General features: G+C 53.5%; 1 protein-coding gene across 1 annotated transcript in view; it reads right to left on the bottom strand.

The window, feature by feature from the left end:
- PSD (pleckstrin and Sec7 domain containing) overlaps positions 1–19,596 on the bottom strand; it is a 74,402-nt gene that overhangs the window by 51,425 nt on the left and 3,381 nt on the right. Inside the window, exon 4 of the mRNA XM_024218730.2 lies at positions 13,707–14,150. Within this exon, the coding sequence (XP_024074498.2) occupies positions 13,707–14,150 (444 nt within the window). The remainder of the gene's footprint in view (positions 1–13,706; positions 14,151–19,596) is intronic.

The raw sequence follows: 19,596 nt of genomic DNA, 5'->3' as shown, positions 1-19,596 counted from the left end.
ACTAACAGATCTGTTAGTCTTTAAGGTGCCACCAGACTCCTTGTTGTTTTTGTAGATACAGACTAACACGGCTACCCCCTGATACTTGACACCCTGCAAGGACAGGGGCTCATTCCTCTCATGCGTTGGTCAGAGGTTAGGTAGGGTGGGCTCACGCTGCAATCAAGCTCGCTCCTCTCTGGCCCTTCCAGTGCTGATGCTAAGAACATGAGGGACCAGATCTTAAGCTGGTGTGAATCAGCAAGGGAGCACTGTTGATTTACAGCAGCCCAAGATCCAGTCTAGGTTAGCATCAGGATTGAAAGGGCCAGAGGGGAGCTAACCTCTGGTCGGCATGAGACACAAATAAGCCGCTCTGCAGATGCATCTCTGCCCCAAATCCTGAACCAGGGTCACCACAGAGAGGTGTCCCCTCTCTCCTGGGGTGGGGCAAGGCCTCCCTTCTCCTCTGACCTGCTCCCTAGCATCCCCGGCCCAGCCCCCACCTCCCATGGTACAGCAAGCTCTTGTCAGACGCATGTCAGATGCATGCAGAGACGTCCCCTGCCACGAGGATTGGTGTTCCCCCAGCAAAACAGTTCCCAGGCCCAGGGCAGCTAGGCGCCGAGGGCCTTAGAGTTGGTGTACTCACCAGATAGCTTTGGTGGAGAATCTGAGAGACGTGGCCCATATGGCAGAGGGCATCTGAATCCAGTGACATCTGGATCTCAGCGCTTGGGGCCTGGTACAGCAAGGGGTGGAGCATGACCCATGGGGAGATGAAGGGGGGAGAAATGAAAGATGCTGTGGACCCCCTCCCAGCTGGGGTCTCTGGCACTGACCCCAGCTGACCGAAGCAGTTCTTCAGTTCTGAGCTTTACAATCAACAGCAGCCAGCCTGACAGCAAGAGCTGATCGCGGGGGTGGAAAACCAGGACCTCAGCCCTTGCTAGGGATAGGGCTCTCCTGCAATGACTAGCCACACCTGAGTGTGTGCTAGTGCAGGGGCAGAGGCCATGCCACTCCGCCCCTGCCAAGAGGGAGCATGGCTCTAAGCCCAGCCTTTCATCACCCCCAAGCCAGAGTCCAGCCCAGCAGACCCAGTCCCTGAATCGAGTTTAGATTAGCCTGGACTGGGGGCTAGTCCCCGCCCACCGGCCCCAGCTAACTAGCCCAGGCTCTCCAATAGTGCTTACCATGGTGGGTTCTGCCCTAAGGCCTAGGTCAGAGCCAGCTAGGCCAGAGCTTGGTGCCAGGGCGTTGCCGTGGTTCCCTGCTCCTAGGGCGGCACCCTGATTCCAGCCCGGCTCTCCTGTGCTCCGGAGGCCCTGTCTAATGCTCTCCCTCCAGCCTGAACACATGGCCCTCGGCCTCCTCCCCTTCGCTGCCCTCCCGGGATCCCAGAGCCCCCCCTTTGCCTCTGCCTAGGCCTGCTGGCTCCCTCCCTTCCCCATCTTCTCCCACGCAGCCTCCAGGTCAGCCCATCTCCCCTCCCTATGTGTGTGGCCATCTGGGCCTCTCTCATGCTCTCTGCTCCCCCCACCCCCAGCTCACTTGCTCTGGGGGCGGGGGGTGTCTTGTTTGTTCTGTGTAAGTTTTGCTCTCGCCATGTGAGCCCCTCGCTTGGTCTCCCTGTGCATGCAGCTCGCTCAGCCCGCCTCACCCTCCCGAGTGTCTGTGCTTGTGTGCTTTTCTCTGTCTAGCCCTGTGTGTCCGGGCCTCTGGGGGGGGGGGGGGGGGGTTAGGGGAAGGTGTCTTTACCGCTGAGCATGTCCATTCTGGGTGTCAGTCTCTCCCTGTATGTGACTACAAGCATCTCTGTGGAGGGGTCAGAGTGTGCACACACATGCATCTGAGTGTGTCCGTCCCCACATGTATGTCTGAGCGCTCCTGTCTGTGAACGTGTGTCATTAACCCTCCCTATCCCCAAGTACGTGTTTGTTGTGTGTGTCACTCTCTCTTCCCTTTCTGGAGGTGTCTGTCACACACACGTGTGCTCACAGACACACCCTGTTGTGACAGCCTGAATCACACGCTCGCTGTCTCCTGAGGAATCCTATTGCCATTCTCTGACCTTGCTGCCTCCAGCCCACGCCACTGCTGAGAAAGTTCCTGCTGCCCTTCAGCTCTCGACCTAGAAACGTCCCAGTGACTGGAACTGTGTGCTGGGATCCAGTAGCCGAGTGCAGGCCCCTTAGGCAGCCACAAGCCCCTGCTCCCTGAGTCCCTCCGGAGTGGCTGGGCTGCAGGAGCTGGCAGAAAACTGCTCTCCCCGGCTCCTAGCAGGTTTCATAGCCTGGAGACTTTCCCACGGGGTGGGGGCCTTCTCCGTCCTCCAAACTCAAGGCAACACTTTCTGCCCTAAATCAGATACACCCTGGTTAGCACACGAGCAGAGCTGAGCTGAGGATGGCAGCTGACGCCCCGTCTTCGCCCAGAGGGGGCCCCACTGAGCCCGTGGTCCCCTGCTCCAGTACAAGCATGGAGCCCACGGATGAGATCAGGGTCCTGGACCACTGCAGGTCTTGCACCCCCGATTCTCCTCATGCCACAGCCAGCCCCTTCTGCCAGGAGACTCCAATCCCCCGACAGGGAGCGGCAATTGGTACAACCTGCCTCCTACTTTTGAGAAGCCAACTCCCCCCTCACCCAATTCCGCACAGTGGTACAGTCAATTCGGCGCTTGGGAGACGGGCTGCAGCACCTCCACCTGCTACACACCCTGGGCAGAATCCAGCCCCACGCCAGGGAGACTCTCAGCCCCCTAGGCCCCGGCACGCCATGTCCTCGTCCTCCCCTGCACCCCTCCTCCCATAATCATCCCCTGTACCCATCACCACACCCTCCTCCTACCACCCATCATCACCCCACCCTCCTTCCATAACTACCCCCTGCACCCATCACCTCACCCTCCTCCTACCACACATCATCACCCTTCTCCAACCACCCCGACCCACCATCACACCATCCTCTCATCCCATATCTATCCTCACCCTGCCCTCCTCCTCCCTCCAACACACCCATCACACCATCCGCTTATCCTGTATCTATCCTTCAGCCACCCCCAACCTATCACCCTACCTTCCCCAACCCCATCACCCCACCCCCCTCCAACTACCCCACACACGCATCACCTCCCCCTCCTCCTATCACCCCATCACCACCCTGCTCCAACCACCCCCGACCCACCATCACACCATCCTCTCATCCTTTATGTATCCTCCAGCCACTTCCAACCTATCACCCTGCCTTCCCTGACCCCATCACCCCACCCTCCTCCAACCACCCACTGCACCCAGACACCCTGTATCCTGCCACCCAGCTCCAACCACCCCGACACCTATATCCTGTCACCCTCCTCCAACGTTCTTCTCCTCCCACCCCGGTGCCCCTCTCGCCCTGTCCCAGCCTCCTGCAAACATTGCTGCCACACCCCCATCCTCAAACTCTCCCGCTGCTTCTCACCTCAGCCCCCTCCTGCTCCCGTGTGCCTGTCTTATCACCCTCCACTCCCCACGCCGCCCTCCTCCCTGCTTCACCTTCTTCCCGTTCCCTCCTGTCACCCCATCCCACTCTGTTCCCCAGCTCTTCACCCTCCAACCCCCTGCCTCTGCACACATCCTCTCGCCCATGGCCCTTTCCATCGCTGCAGTGGCTTTCATCTCTCTCTTTAAGTGCTGAGAGCCCCACACTGGGCCCAGCGTCCCACAGAGCCAGCTAACCAGCCTGCCCAGTGAGTGCCCTGGAGAAAACAGTCCTGCACTGGCTTCTGGGAGGGAGAGGTCTGGTCCTCTAACTGTCCCAATATTTAAAGGGACCTCAATGCATGCACACGACCAAATTTACTCCCATGACCCTCGCCCTTCTTGGGCATGCTGTTTGCATGCCCCCATGTACTAGCAAAGGCTGTGTCCTCCTCTGCATTGGTGGTGGCATCAGCCCTGGGAGCTCGCTGGCCCTCTTACCAGGGCCATGGCATAGTGTCCATAGCCATCCACCAGCCCCCTGCCAGGGGAAGCCCAGCTTGTGACATCTCCATGACCATTCTCTCCCAGGTTTCTGTCCATGGCTGATTCTCCCTAGCCAGGGCTTCTAGGACTCTGCCCATCACCGCAGCATCTGACTCCCCTCTCCCTGCCCAGCTGCTGCTTCCCCAGCATGCTTTCCTGCCTGCTCTTCTTTACATCCGGCCTCATCTCGCTTCAGCCGATGCCCCAAATTTGCCAGGACCCTCCGGCGCGTGGCTCTATCGCCTCCTTCTGTGGTGTCGTTATACAATTAGTGTGATTAGTGCCAGCTCTCCCTTCCCCTCAGTGTCATTAAGGAAAGCAATCCAGAACACCGGGCCCCTGGGAAGGTCAAGCAGAGCCCTGTCTGTGGCACGGGCCTGAGCCCAGCATCAGAGGCATGGCACCGGGGGTCAGACCCGCTAGATAGCGGACCAGAGCCCCTGCAATACAGCACTGAACTGTGGGGTTTGGGACTAGACGCATCTCTTACGTGGCATGCTGTTTATGTCTATGTGGGTTCAGTCCCCAGGGATCTCCAGCCCCTGCATATGGAAGGAGCCAGAAGCTCTGGCACGGTGCATATGGTATTAGCGTCACTCTGCCAGGACCCTGGGTTCCCAGACTCCCCATCACACCAGGGGGCACTGCAAAGCCCTGGGATCTTGATCACTAATTGCAAATTCTGGCTAACACTGCCTTGCTCAATCCCCCGCTCCCCTGCCTCCTGTTGCCATGGCAGCCACAGCTCCAGTCTCTCCATCTCTCCAGCACAATGTCTTGTCTGCCCTTGGCAAGCAGTTCCGTCCAACTGGAGCGTCCTCCCCACAACCAGCTCCCCACCTGCAAGGATGGGACCTGTCCCCCATCCCATCACGGAGAGGGGCTACCTGTACCCTGCCCCCCATGCCCCACTGCATGCACTGACACGCTGTATCCTGCCCCCCCAAGAGGGGAGTGACACGCTATAACTGGGAGCGCCCCACACCAGGCACAGCCCCTTAGCCCAGAATGGGAAGGGGCATGGATGCCCTTGTCTCCTGCCTTGGACAGGGCGAGAGCCTGTAACGGCCCACACACTGCAGGCAGAGTGGGATCTGCTCTCACCCACACACCCCGCCAGGCCTGTCACATCCCCCACTCTGGCTCCATGGGGCAGGGACGCTGTGTAGCACTCTGTGCCTATGCAGGGGTGGGACTGCCTCCACACATGCAGGAGGAGGAACCAACCTCTCTACCCTGAACCCTGGCCCTGGCCCTGGACAGGAGAGAACCCTCATTAACTGGATCCCCTGCAGGGGAAGGGGAAGAGGCCCACTGGCACTTAACCGGGGCTGGCACCTCGTACAGAAGGGGGGATGCAGCTGCTATCTGATGAGCAGAGGAGACCTGCACCTCACTCTATAATCTGGAGGGTGGCTGCCTGGCTGCACATTTACGAACAGGAAGCGCCACCTACTGGGGAAGAGGGAGAACAGGACAGCAAGTTGGTTCAGTGCAACACTGAAGGGGGAAAGGAAATCGAGGGCTTGGGGAAGTTACTGTGCAGCAAGCCAGAGTGTGGATCTACGGCACGCCAGCTTGCGGCAAGTTGGTGCACTGTGGCGTCACACCCTGTCTTGCCATGCAGTATCTTGCCCTCTAAACAAGCCCCCAAACAACTGCAGTTACTTAGAAATAGATCTGACCATCAGAGGCTGGATCCAGATTGGGAACAGGATTGTCCCAGAGTTCAGGGCTTTTTGCATGGAGGGTTTTGGCTTAGGCCCATCTCTTCTCCTTGTGGATCATCTGAGATCAAAATGTCTTGATGTCCAAAGGGATTTATAACTCACCGGCACACTGGAAAAGGCTCAGAGGCTCGAATGCAGCTGCAGAATCTGCTACGCTACCAGTTTACATTATCCAGGCAAGCCTCCCAGCTTGGTGATGAGCTGGTAGATCATCTAATGATCACCACTTTTCAAGTCTTAGGGCCAAGCCTTGAAGATCACCCTGGTTCACAGATCGAGGCGAGTGACCCAAACAGGCAGACACTGGAACATTATTTGCACTAACCACACTACAAATCCATCCACCAACAGCCTAAAGATAGTAATGGGAGCAGAGAGAACCCACTGTTCCATCAGCACTGAAGCGGCAAACTCACGGCCTGCAGAGCTAATCCACACTGGACCCAAGTACCAGCCACTGCAAGCAGCTCTCATCCAACGTCAGAATACAACAGCTGGGTAAGGGAGGAACTCATTGAGGCAGTACTATTAAATCTAGCTGGATGGCATTAGCCACTCCATCACACATGATAAAGCACTTCTTTGGGATACTCAAACCACCCTCTGTGGATAGGTCTATGCCCTTCTTAGTCATTCTTCCCTGGCTTTCAGTAGCTGTGTCCACTGCTAACAGAAATTATCAATGTCTTCTGCAGGGTAGCCAGGCTTACAACTTCCCTGAAGAATGCATTAGTCCACTTCTGAAAGCTTGAGGCAGAATTCTCCCATTGTTGTCCTGGGTGCAGCCTCCCATTCCTGGGCAAAATCACTGGGGAAGTGGTGGAAACCATGCTCCAACACGGGGACCTACCAACATCCTAGATGCTTGGCCAGTGGGCTTCAGGCCAAGACACAGCATGGAGACAAGCCTAGTGGCACAAAAAATTATCTTCCACAGGCAACGGACAGAGGTTACATCTCAATGCTCATGGTACTTGGCCTCTGCAGCTTATGACACAGCTGATCACAACATACTGCAGAGCTGTTAACATGATACAGCTGGTGTAGATGCGGCACTGTGATGGCTACAGTCATTCCTCTCAAAAAGGACCCAAAGAGAAGTAATGGATAACTACTTCTCTTCCCATAGAGCCCTCAGCACAGAGTCCTACAGGGATTTATCCTGACCCTGCTTCTTTTCAATATCTATGTGAGACCATTTAAAGAGGTAGTGAGATGCCAAAGACTCTGCTGCCAGCAAAACCTGGATGAAGCACAGCAGCACATCATCTTTTCCAAAGATGCAGCCAACAGCATCGCAAGGATATCGCAATGCCTGAAGAAGATCAGCATCTAGATGAAAAGCAGCTGGCTCAAAGACAATGGGGATAAGACAGAAGGGGAAAAAACTGGCCCAGGCATTCTCCTCCCCTACGACTGTGGGCATCTGCCCCCCTTCGTTAAAGTGGCTGGAAGCTTTGGGATCCTGTTCAACTTGGCATGTGGCCTAGAAAACAAGATAACGTCAGCGATGGAAAAAGCCTTTTTTCTACCTCCAGCTTGCTCGGAAATGCTGTCCTTCCTCCCAGAGGAACGCCCGGCCATAGTGATCTATCCAGGTGTTGGGTTAGTGTAACTAACTGTATCTGGGTTGGTAGGTGGCCACTGCGGAGACTCCAGCCCAAGCAGAATGCAGCAGCAGGATCCTCAACAGGATGGGCTGCCCCCTCATTCCTGAATTCCACTCCCCTCGCTGGCTCCCAGTTCAAGGTCCTAGTCCTGATTTTCAAGGCTGGCAAGACACCAAGTCCCAGCTATAGCTGCAACCACATCTCCATTCATGACCCACCAGGAATGAAGTGATTCTCTAGGACGATGCAGCTCACCAAGCCCAGGAGGAGACATGTGAGAGCTGGAGTCAAATTGCTCTTGGTCAAAGGGGTTTGGCTGTGGAAGAAGTTTGGAGAGAAAAACAGACTAATTTGGAGTCAGGCACCCTGTAAGAGCCTCCTCTTTGACAAAGCTTTCCATTGGACTTTATCCAGCTTGGCTTAACAGTGAAATCTTTGGTGAGCTTAAACACAAAAAGGAAGCTTACGAGAAGTGGAAACTTGGACAGATGGCTAGGGAGGAGTATAAAAATATTGCTTGAACATGCAAGGGTGTAATCAGGAAGGCCAAAATACAACTGGAGTTTCTACAGGTATGTTAGCAACAAGAAAAAGGTCAAGGAAAGTGTGGGACCCTTAATGAATGGGGGAAGCAACTTAGTGACAGATGATGTGGAAAAAGCTGAAGTACTCAATGCTTTTTTTGCCTCGGTCTTCACAGACAAGGTCAGCCCCCACATTGCTGTCCTGGGCAACACAGTATGGGGAGGAGGTGAGCAGCCCTCAGTGGTGAAAGAACAGGTTAAGGACTATTTAGAAAAGCTGGACATGCACAAGTCCATGGGTCCAGATCTAGTGCATCCAAGTATGCTGAGGGAATTGGCTGATGTGATTGCAGAGCGATTGGCCATTATCTTTGAAAACTCGTGGCGATCGGGGGAGGTCCCAGACAATTGGAAAAAGGCAAATATAGTGCCCATCTTTTAAAAAGGGAAGAAGGAGAACCAGGGGAACTACAGACCGGTCAGCCTCACCTCAGTCCCTGGAAAAATTATGGAGCAGGTCCTCCAGGAAACCATTTTGAAGCACTTGGAGGAAAGGAAGGTGATCAGGAACAGTCAACATGGATTCACCAAGGGCAAGTCATGCCTGACCAACCTGATTGCCTTCTATGATGCGATAACTGGCTCTGTGGGGAAAGTGGTGGACGCGATATATCTTGACTTTAGCAAAGCTTTTGATACGGTCTCCCACAGTATTCCTGCCAGCAAGTTAAAAAAGTATGGATTGGATGAATGGACTATAAGGTGGATAGAAAGCTGACTAGATTGTCGGGCTCAACGGGTAGTGATCAACGGCTCGATGTCTAGAGGTATCAAGAGGAGTATCTCAGGGGTCGGTCCTGGGGCCAGTTTTGTTCAACATCTTTATTAATGGTCTGGATGATGGGATGGATTGCACCCTCAGCAAGTTCACAGATGATACTAAGCTGGGGGGAGAGGTAGATAAGCTGGAGGGTAGGGATAGGGTCCAGAGTGACCTAGACAAATTGGAGGATTGGGCCAAAAGAAATCTGATGAGGTTCACCAAGGACAAGTGCAGAGTCCTGCACTGAGGACAGAAGAATCCTATGCACCGCTTCAGACTGGGGACCGACTGGCTAAGCAGCAATTCTGCAGAAAAGGACCTGGGGATTACAGTGGATGAGAAGCTGGATATGAGTCAGCAGTGTGCCCTCATTGCCAAGAAGGCTAACGGCATACTGGGCTGCATTAGTAGGAGCATTGCCAGCAGATCGAGGGAAGTGATTATTCCCCTCTATTCGGCACTGGGGAGGCCACATCTGGAGTATTGCGTCCAGTTTTGGGCCCCCCACTACAGAAAAGATGTGGACAAATTGGAGAGAGTCCAGCAGAGGGCAACGAAAATGATCATGGGGCTGGGGCACATGACTTAAGAGGAGAGGCTGAGGGAACTGGGCTTGTTTAGTCTGCAGAAGAGAAGAGTGAGGGGGGATTTGATAGCAGCCTTCAGCTACCTGAAGGGGGGTTCCAAAGAGGATGGAGCTTGGCTGTTCTCAGTGGTGGCAGATGACAGAACAAGGAGCAATGGTCTCAAGTTGCAGTGGGAGAGGTCTAGGTTGGATATTAGGAAACACTATGTCACTTAGAGGTTGGTGAAGCACTGGAATGGGTTACCTAGGGAGGTGGTGGAATCTCCATCCTTAGAGGTTTTTAAGGCCCAGCTTGAGAAAGCCCTGGCTGGGATGATTTAGTTGGGAATTGGTCCTGCTTTGAGCAGGGGGTTGGACTAGATGACCTCCTGAGGTCTCTTCCAACCCTAATCTTCTATGATATGCTCTGGAAGGGGTGTGTGATTGAGCAGCAAAGTGCTGACGGCATCTGCACAAGAGCCCCACAGTGGAGATAGCGACGGAGCTGTCAAGAGATAGGAAGCAATTGGGAAACTGAGGCCGCAGACACTTGGGATGTAAGACCCTGTGACACCCAAAGAATGTGGGTGTCGCATAACTATGGAGTCAGTGCAACTAGTGCAACTGTGTTCAGAACCTCTTAAGTGCTCGCTGACGGTAACATGGCTGGAGAGGTTTGCATGGGTGGGGGACACAGAGACTAATATCAGAGCAGACTCCCTCTGCCCAACTACTTACCAGTCCCTTTGAAAAATATCTGCCAGGCCACTTCTACCTGCCAGATTCCTACCCCCAGCCTTCCTTGCCTGTCTTCCCTCTCCTCTCGCCCCTTCCTGCTGGGTTGGATCATGGCCCTGGGCTGTAATGGCCCAGGGCTGCAAGATAACTGGGTACGACCCACCCATTGTCAAATTAAACTCACCCCTTAAATCTGGGCTGATTATGGACTAGAGATTGCCCTCGACCCCAGCTGCTCTGTGCTGCTCCGAAGGTGGATAGCAGCTGGGTAGCTGCTTATCTGATGTAGTGTCTGTGTAGCTGCTCCTGGCCCTGGGGAAAGGGTGAGGGCCAGGTTACCCTTGTGCTCCAGCTGCTCCTTGGGCTGCTTTACCTTACACCAAGGACCAGAATCCAGGGATTCCAAGGATGGCGTAGTCGTCCCCTCCCCCTGGAGCCGGGCACAGCACACAATCTGTGCTTTATGGTTTTCCATAGACATCTGAGCCTTGTTTACAATGAGGAGCATGGGACAGGCAGACAGACATGGTCCGGTTACCAGCGGGCACCACTGACCATCACTTCCCCTGGCAGAAAGTACGGCAGGCCCCTCACTAAGCATGATCTAGCTGGAATACAGTGAATGGTCAGCAGGCAGCACTTCTGCCCCTCCCTAGCTGTGTCCCTGCAGCACAGGCCTCAATCCTTGCACGGGGCTGCTTAGTATTTTGCCGAATGACTGTCCCAGGCCCCTCCATACAGCTTGAGATCCCTACATTGGGCCTCTCGTTTCTTACTCTCCTGCTTGGGGCCGGTGCCCTTTAAGTCCAGAAGCAGGACACGACGAGGAGAAGCAGATCCATTCCCACTCTTGGTTACACCCAGGGCCGGCTCCAGTGTTTTTGCTGCCCCAGGCAGCAGGGGAAAAAAAAAAAAAAGCCGCGATCGGCGGCACTTCGGCAGCAGCTCTACCACCGCCGCTTCATTCTTCGGCAGCAAGTCTGAGGGACTCACCGCCGAATTGCCGCTGAAGAGCCGGACGTGCCGCCCCTTTCTGTTGGCCGCCCCAAGCACCTGCTTGCTGTGCTGGTGCCTGGAGCCGGCCCTGGTTACACCCCCTGGAATCCCTCCTGAATACAACAGGCTGTGTAGAGGTCAGTGGGAACAGGGTTTGGTTCAATGTCGCTAGAAAAATGAAACTTCCCCCATGTGGGGTTGGTGTCAAAGCTGGCAACAGAGCCACGGGGCACTAGGTCCAGAGGGAGAGGCCCTGGCATAAGGCATTGCTACAACACTGAGGGTCCCCGAGGAGACAGGATCTCTGGGTGAGGAGACTGAAGTAAGAGCTCTGGGGCTGCTGAAAAAAACAGAGAGTCGTGTAGCTGAGACCTGGTCTACACTAGGAAATGAAGTCGGTAGAACCACGTTGCACAGGGTAGGGTGACCAGATGTCCCGATTTTATAGGGACAGTCCCGATTTTTGGGTCTTTTTCTTATATAGGCTCCTATTACCGCCCCCCTCCCCATCCTGATTTTTCACACTTGCTGTCTGGTCACCCTAGCACAGGGGTTTGAAAAATCCACCCCCCTGAGCGACGCAGTTAAGCCAACCTGAGCCCCGGTGCAGACGGCGCTAGGTTAATGGATTACCTACGCTGACGAGAGAACTCCTCCTGTCAGCGTAGGTAGTGTCTGCACTGAAGCACTCCAGTGGCAGCTGCACCGCAGCAGCGTTTTAAGTGTAGACAAGCCTTGGGAGACAAAACTCCAGGGGAAAGGCCAGACAGACCAAGAGCCCCGGAGAGCCCAGGAATACTGGGAGAAACTGCATGGAGATGAGAAGGCAGGAAGCAGATGGGTGGGAGGGAGGAATCCCAGAGGGATGCAGAGAAACTGCATTGGCCCTGGAAGTCCTCATGCGGGAGAAACAGGTCAGGCAGCACGAGCTGCAGAACCAAACACAAATGGTCTCCACACCTCTCTGGGTGAACAGCTTCCTGCAGAGGGCTCTCGAGCGGCCGTGGCAGACACAGGCAGAGCGCTAAGAGCTCTCCAGAAGTTTGCCCTTCCAGCAGAGCACTGACAGGCCAAAGGAATGCCGTGCTGGAGAGCAGCTGAGAGCCAGTGTCTCTCCACACAGCCCTACAGCAGACTCTATTGCTGCACAATATGCTGAGGTGGATCTTTGCAAAAGGCAATCCATTTCTGCCTCACACCTCCCCCTGTGCATCCCAGAGTGCACCGTCTGTACGCTGGAAGCAGGCAGTGCAGAGCAAACCACAGAAATTGATTCAGCATGTGGCGGCATCGCCCCCTTGGTAGCCATTAGGAAAACAAACAGCACTTACTTAGACAAACTAACCTCAACAAGAGAGAAGTGGTAGAAGATTGGTGTGGTTTTAGCATAGACTTGGTAGCCAGGAACTCCCAGCTCTGACACCAACTCACCACGCGATCTTGGGGGTAAATTTCATCTCTTCTCTGTGCCTAGTTCCCCAGCTGTGAAGAGGATGACACTGACACTGGGTGCTGTGGTAGTCAACATGTGTACGGTGCTTTAATGATATGCTCTGACACAGTGTTAAAGGGGAAAACAGGGAGTTATGACTCCAGTAACTGCCCTCTCATCGCCTGCCATCACGAGTTGAAATGAAAACACTACCGGCAATTTAGCTTCCCCATCTCCTAAAAGATGGGCTCCAGGGGAGAACCCCTGGGCAACCAGGACCAACTCCTGGTCAAGAACAGCCCATAAACGGACATCGCCTTTCCTCCCAGATGGGCTGGGGATCGTGTCACTGACTGCAGTCACCATTACGTAGTGCCCACTGCCCAACAGCACCGCTCATGGGGTTCGTCCCTGAGCCCCAGAGGGAGCGCGTGGGAAACCAGGGAGTGTGGATTCCTTCATCCATAATAGCTCTGGATAACTTCCTCCCCACCCCATTTCCTGCTGACCCAGCTCTGCTCTGACCCTCTTGTGACACATGCTCATGAAAGCTGGGAATGGGTTATGCTAAGAGGCTACTTGGGGATGCAGGGAGGTTTGGTGGCCAAGAGTGGGGGTCAGGTCCAGGAAGCTGCTGACACAGGATTGTGAGATTCTGGCTGCTGAGCGGACCGGCTGTTGCTTGCCAGCGGGGAGGGGTGTGGTGGTAGCAGGAGGTCTCTGTAGCTGGGATGGGGGCTCTTGCTCTGAGTCTTATCACAGGCTTTGGATAGGCCTCTCTGCCATGATACCTGCAGGACCATTCTATGATAGCTATTATTGCGGCCAAAGGGATGAAGGTCCCAGCAGACCCAGGCCTCCTGCTTCCCAGCTCAAGTAGCCTTGGTTCCCTGTGTAACTCAGCATCAGGGACACCTCATGATGCTGCAGGGGGGGAGGAGACCACAAGCACCCCAGCCAGAACACAAACAACTGCAGTGACATCACAAAGGCCTCTCGTGGCCAGCCAGCTAACGGTACAGGGCCTGTGTTAGCCCACCATGAACTGTGTCCATCCGGGGAACTTAGAGGGAGATAACTTGCTCTTACTAGAGTTGTTTTACCCTGTGAATCCCTCTGCCTGAGCCCCTGGACGTTTCCTCCGAGCGTGAGTTCGGCATTCTGAATGGCCCCCCTTCCCAGATGCTCTGGCCTGGATTCAAGTCGATTGACTAACCCAGGCAGGTTGCATGCCTCTTTCGGGTGGGCACACACATCCAGCCTTCAACGGCTCTGATGGAGGTAGCTTGGGTCACTCACCTTATGATGGAGGTCAGGGGCAGTCCAAAGCTGTCCTCCGAGCGGCAGGGGCTGTGAAAGCCATTCTTCCCCCTTCTCCCCTGCTCCTCTTCCCTCTCGGTCCAGGGGGCATCAGTGGCAGAGCTGGTTCCAGAATCTGGCTCCAGGTGGGCCAGAGGGGCAAAATTCTGCTCAATCAGCTTGGCGCTGTCTCGGATCTGGTCCTGTATTTCCGGGGTGAGGGTTGGGAGGTCAAAGGTGAAATAGGTACCACGGGTACGGGCTGGGGAGGAGAGAACGTCAATGGAATCTAGGCTGGTGTAGGACGTCCCCTTGGCTCGATGGGACTCCATGATGCTCTCAAAATGCTTGCTGAAAGAGTCCATCCCATCCTTGGAGAGGCTGTGTCCCAGGAGGAAGGGCACTGGCGACTTGAGCAGGCCCTGTTCATCTCTGTCCATGATCCTGGTGGGGGGGAGAGAGAAGGAACAGCTGGTCAGTGAGGAGCATAGAACGGCGCACTCCTTGCCCTCTGCTAGCCCATCGGTTCTAAATTCATCTGCTACTGAGACCAATAACTGGGAAGGATAGCATCTCCTCGGAACCAATACAGGACCATAACCCACTGGGGAGTCAGGTTATGGGGAAAAAGCCTGGCCAGTCAGATAGGACATTGCACACACTGCCTCACATTGGAATCTGAACCGCTCTGCACCTAAGTGCTCTGGATGCACATGCCAATTAATACAGCACAGACTTTGTTCCCCTCCAGGGGCTCACCCACAAAGACCAATGACTCCGCTACTGCAACCAGACTATATCTGTTGGCTCAGGCAGTAAAGGCTCATTCTTTTAGACACAGAGGTCCTGGGTTCAGATCCCATTGAGGACCCAGCCCTATACCCCATGATCAGATCTGTAATGGGATACAAAGCCTTTCTCCCCTAGGTCACCGGTTTGAACCCAGTCCAGATGAGAAGTGATCAAAAGTCATTACGATCTGACAGTGTGGGCTGTTAAATGAGGTAGACTACAGCCAGCCAATCAAATTGAGCATGGAGAAGTAAGCAGCTTTCCAGCAAAATGAACACAAATCCAATTCATTCATAAAAGTACAAACAGAATCCAAAACCCCCTCTCAGCTGATATGCTGCCATCAGTTTAATAAAGTAAAGGGAAATTACTTTAGGCCATGCTGGTTTCCAATTGGCTAGAGCACAGGGAAATTTATCCAATCAGAAAGCACTCTATCCCACTGCTAGGTTACTGGACACTATGAAGACATCTTCATTCAGAGGACTTGGAAAACTCATTATCTAAACACCTGCTGTCTCAGTGACTGAATGTCATTAATTCATTAACCTGCTCAAAACACAACTCTGGTAATCTCACTAGGCCAACCTCTCCATGACTTCAGGGGGGTTTGCCTAAGCAAGCGGTAGGTAAAGAGTGGAGAAACGCAACCTTAGATACGATATTCTCCACTTCTGTTGTGCAGTGTTACTTGGATGCTCAAATGTCCACCACGTTCCACCCTGCGTTTCAGCGGTGGGTGAAATGACTGCTCTACATGGTAAAAATCAGTCTATTATATTTTATGGAGGCCTTTGTTTCCCCCAAGAAGAAAGATGCCATAGAAATGTAAATTCCCTATAATTATAATTCAGGAAGTGTACTATTAAATCAACTTAACAATGCCTGGATCATTTGTCATTAGAGTCCATCTGGAGTCCCATGTGCTGTACCAGAGGCCAAGGATTATTGCTGTGAATGGGATGCAGCATGGGGCAGCAGCAATGGCACCAGGACAGAAGAATATCCATTAAGGGAGCTGGGCAGATTCTCACTGGAAAAGCAGAGGTCAGGGAGGTGACCTAGGCCAGGTTATGAAATAACAGATGGGCCGGACGGGGATGGTTCCCACACCCTGTTGGGGATCAGAGCAGAGGAGCACCATCTTACCAAGAGGGAACTGCAGGCCAGGGGTAACAGACATGGGGAAGAAGACGGGAGCAGAGCACAGATTGTAATCGGGCTCCTGCGCAGAAGCACGGACAAGAAACAAATCATTTCCAGATGCCAGTCACATGCGCTAGGGCAAGAGACACAGAGAATCCTTTCCAGAAGGGGAAGGGATCGTGGGAGAGGGGAAGGAGGTAAAGGACAGTAGGGGCGGCACTGCTTCTGGAGGGTCTTCTCTGTGCTCCTGCGTTAGTGGTCCATACTGACAGATACAGGCCCACTGAACTAGCAGGATGCAAACTCTCATTGCTGTTATTGTCCCAACCATACCCACTTCAAGGTGTAATTACACTAGGGGAGAGAGCTGCGGCTTCAGCATCCCCAGCACTGCCAGCAGCATCCAGCTGGGGCTGTCCCCAGCTGCTGTATGTCAGCAGGCCCTTTCCTGGGGCAGCACACGATCTCCAGCTGGAGTCGACCACAGACACAGAGGCAGCACACAGTCCCAAGACTGCCTCCTGCTTTGTATGCAGCTCCTCTGCTAAGACAGTCAAGAGCCTACTTCACCTTTTACTGCAGCTCTTCTCTACACCTCTGTCAATGGATTTTTTCCCACAAGGCCCTCCGCCCCCTCCATCCTGCCAGAGACAGTGCTGGTTAATTCTGCCATTTAGCACCTACACCTTGAACTGATCCGTGGTCCCAGGCTAATTAGGAGCATATTTATTGCCACAAAAATCAGGCCCCTGGCTCATTGCTGCTACTCTGCTGTAGTTTGAAGTTACTAGCAATTGTTTTTTGTAAGCAATTCTCATCAATTTGCTGTCCTCTTCCTTTAGCAGATACTTAATAAAAATACACAGGAGTGAACTCATTGGACTATTCACTCCCCTTCATTATGGGCCAGAGAAATCAACAGGGTCACTTGTAAAATAAGGTGTAAGGTATCCAGAATCTGGCCCCGATCATCACATGTACAGATTTCAATGGAAGTTAGGCACCTAGATATCCTTTAGGATCTGGGCGCCTGTGACTCAGTTTCCCATCACTGGGGCTCTGATTCAGCAAAGCGTTTAAGCAAATGCTTAAGTCCCCTTGGAGCCAGTGTAATCATGTGTTTCTAGTTAAGCACATGCTTAAGTGTTTTGCGGAATCATCGCTTGCACCTGTTTTTAATTCATAGGACTTTGCCTCTCACCCCGTAGTTATTTACTGTCCTTAAAGCAAGGCTCTACTCTCCGGAGTGGCTCTCTGAACATGGCATTATGGGGCTCCCTGAGTATTGGGTCTCAGTCATTTTCAGAGCAAACCTGCTCTGTGTGCAAGTAAAAGATGGTTTCCTCACTGACTGCCAGTCCTGCAAACTCACCTGGGATCTGAGTTTAGCTGGGTCTCCCCTTCGCACACCATCAATAATGCTGATGGTTCTGCAGACCAAATTCTGCCCTTGGCGACACGTGTGCAACCCCACGTGAGGTTTGCACAGGTGCAACTGATTGGAATGTAGCAAACAATTCTGAGGCAGAGCAGAGTAGAATCCAGCTCCCTCTTTTAACTGCGAGCATGCCTGCATTGCAGGCAAAGATGTGACGGCAGCATGGAAGGGTTAGCTTTGATTTAGCTAGCTCTAATAACAATAGCAGTGAAGTCATGGTAGCTCAGGCAGCAGCATGGCTAGCTACTCCGGGTCCCTCTTTGTCGGCAGGGCTGCATCTACACTGGGGGTTTTGTGTACATAGTGACGTTGCTACGGGGGGGTTCCACACCCCTGACCGACGTAGCTATCCCGGTATAAGCTTTCAGCATAGACCAAGCCTCAGGTTTGTCATTACAGTCAGCAGAGCTGAAGATCCCCTGGGAGTAAGAAGGTGCCCTTTCTCCAGTCACTTTTCCTCTCTGGTTAGCTTGTGCTTTCCTTTCCCCTTTGCTGACCAGCCTGCTGGTAGCCATGTGCTCCTGGCTCTGGCATTTGTCACCCCCTAAGGAAAGTCCCCTCTATTGTCCTCACCCCCTAAGGAAAGTCCCCTCTATTGTGACAATTGTAACCACACAGTGCTCGCTGATGCTTGGGGGAGCAGCCACCCTAACTCTCCCTTGCAGAATTACTCCAAATGCCTAAGGCCAGATTTCTCAAGGCTCCAAGAGATGCAGGTAGGTTTCTAGTAGGGTTTCTAAGAGAACCCAGGCACCTAATGCTCATTGCTTCCAATGGTAAGGGTGAGGCATTTTGAAAACCCCACTAGCTGCCCACCTGCATCTTTAGATGCCTAAAAGATCTTTACAAATCCAGCCCTTATTAACTTCCATAGTGGCAGCTTCCAAAGCATGCTGATCTACAAAGCAGGCCCAGAGGGATCTCAGATTGCTCCTCTCAGTCACAGCCTGGTGGGCCACTCACCCGCTTGAAGGGGCAAATTAACTCCACTGCAGCATTTGTACCTGTCTGACTATGGGGGTTATTTATTACTGCTCTGGTTATCCCAGTACAACCCATCAGGGGGGTGCTCTCATTCCAATATAAATGTGCCTTATACTGGTAGAGCTAATCCTCTCCCCCCATGGGAATAGAGGGGTTGTAGTGCATTAACTACTCCAGTATAGTTAAAGCAGTACAACTTCTGCGTGTAGACAAGGCCTCACTGCACTAGCAGATTTGGCAACTTGAATCTCTTAACAGACAAGGTCCTGGTCCCCTCTCTGATCGGGAGGCCCGTCACACAACCCTACAGTACTGGTACGTTACTGGAGGGCCATGGAAGAATAAGGCAGTCAGCGCGGTACAGTGATATCCACATGCTAGGAGTGATAGATTGAGTGATCCATGCAAGGGAAAATACAGCTGGGTGGTATGAATGCACACTGGCCCAACGGCGGAGCTGTTTGTTCTGGCTCCCATCACATTAGAAGAGCCATTCAACAGTAGGGAAAAGAGTGGGGCTGGGGCTGGAAAGAAGAGGGAGCAGCTGTGGTGTGTTTTCACCGTGCGATGACTAACCCGTGAGCTGCCCACTGTGAAGACACAGTGAGACGAGGTAGTGTAGTTTCACCACAAGGTAGACTAGATGAGCTCGTCCCTGGCGTGGGTGTAGTGCTCTCCTCATCTTGTCACCTTGCAACAAACACTACAAGTGCCTAGGATTTTCCTGCAAGAGGACTATCCCCTAGCTGCACCAGCCTCCCTCGGTCAGGTGTTCAGCACAGCGAGGCTGCCATCCTCTGCCGGGGGCTGCTCAGTGCATGCAGAATGGCTGTCCTCTCTTACTGTGACCAGAAAGATGATTCCTTGATAAGGGGAGTAGACAGTCTGCTCCTTCCTGAGATCCACCTGTGACAATGCTGCCTCACCGGAGACACAGAAAGGGCAAGCCCAGAAGTCCCCCAGAATACCTTGATGTTGCAGCCTACAGTTTGTTGCAGGACAGGTCTCCAAGTCCTCAGTCTTTGTCTGAACTGGAGTCCCAGACCCCAGAGCCACTCGCATCTGATCACATGGGGCTCATGGAGAGCCATCGCTTGTACAGCTCCTGATGAGACACAGTGGGCCACAACTGGCTGGCTAACTCCACTGGCCTCCTGGCTCCAGCCAGGATCCTCACCCAATGAGCAGTGACCAGCTAGACTCATGTGGAAGCCTCATTTTGGTAAGCCCCACTTTGGCCCGGAGGGGCAGGAGGGAGAGGAGAGAATCATCTCACACATCACACTCAGACGGACACAGCCCTTATGTTTATAAGCACAGCCGCAGCGGTGGACAGCTGCTGGCTGTGCCTGGGGCCCATTCCCCAGCTGGGGAAGCGGGGAGTCAGTCCTGCATGTGCAAAGCCAGCTGTTGGGTGTGTCGAACTGGCTGGGTGCTGTCACAATCACCTGCCCTTACAGGACGGAGAGATTAAACTAGCCACAAGATAGAGAATAGTCCCTGTAAGAACCAAGAGATGGACTGGATCTA

The sequence above is a fragment of the Terrapene carolina genome, unplaced genomic scaffold, assembly GCF_002925995.2.
Source record: "Terrapene carolina triunguis isolate 2854851 unplaced genomic scaffold, T_m_triunguis-2.0 Scaffold310, whole genome shotgun sequence".
Classification (NCBI taxonomy): domain Eukaryota; kingdom Metazoa; phylum Chordata; order Testudines; family Emydidae; genus Terrapene; species Terrapene triunguis.
The sequence above is the reverse complement of the archived record's forward strand: the minus strand, read 5'-3'. Positions and strand labels throughout refer to the sequence as shown.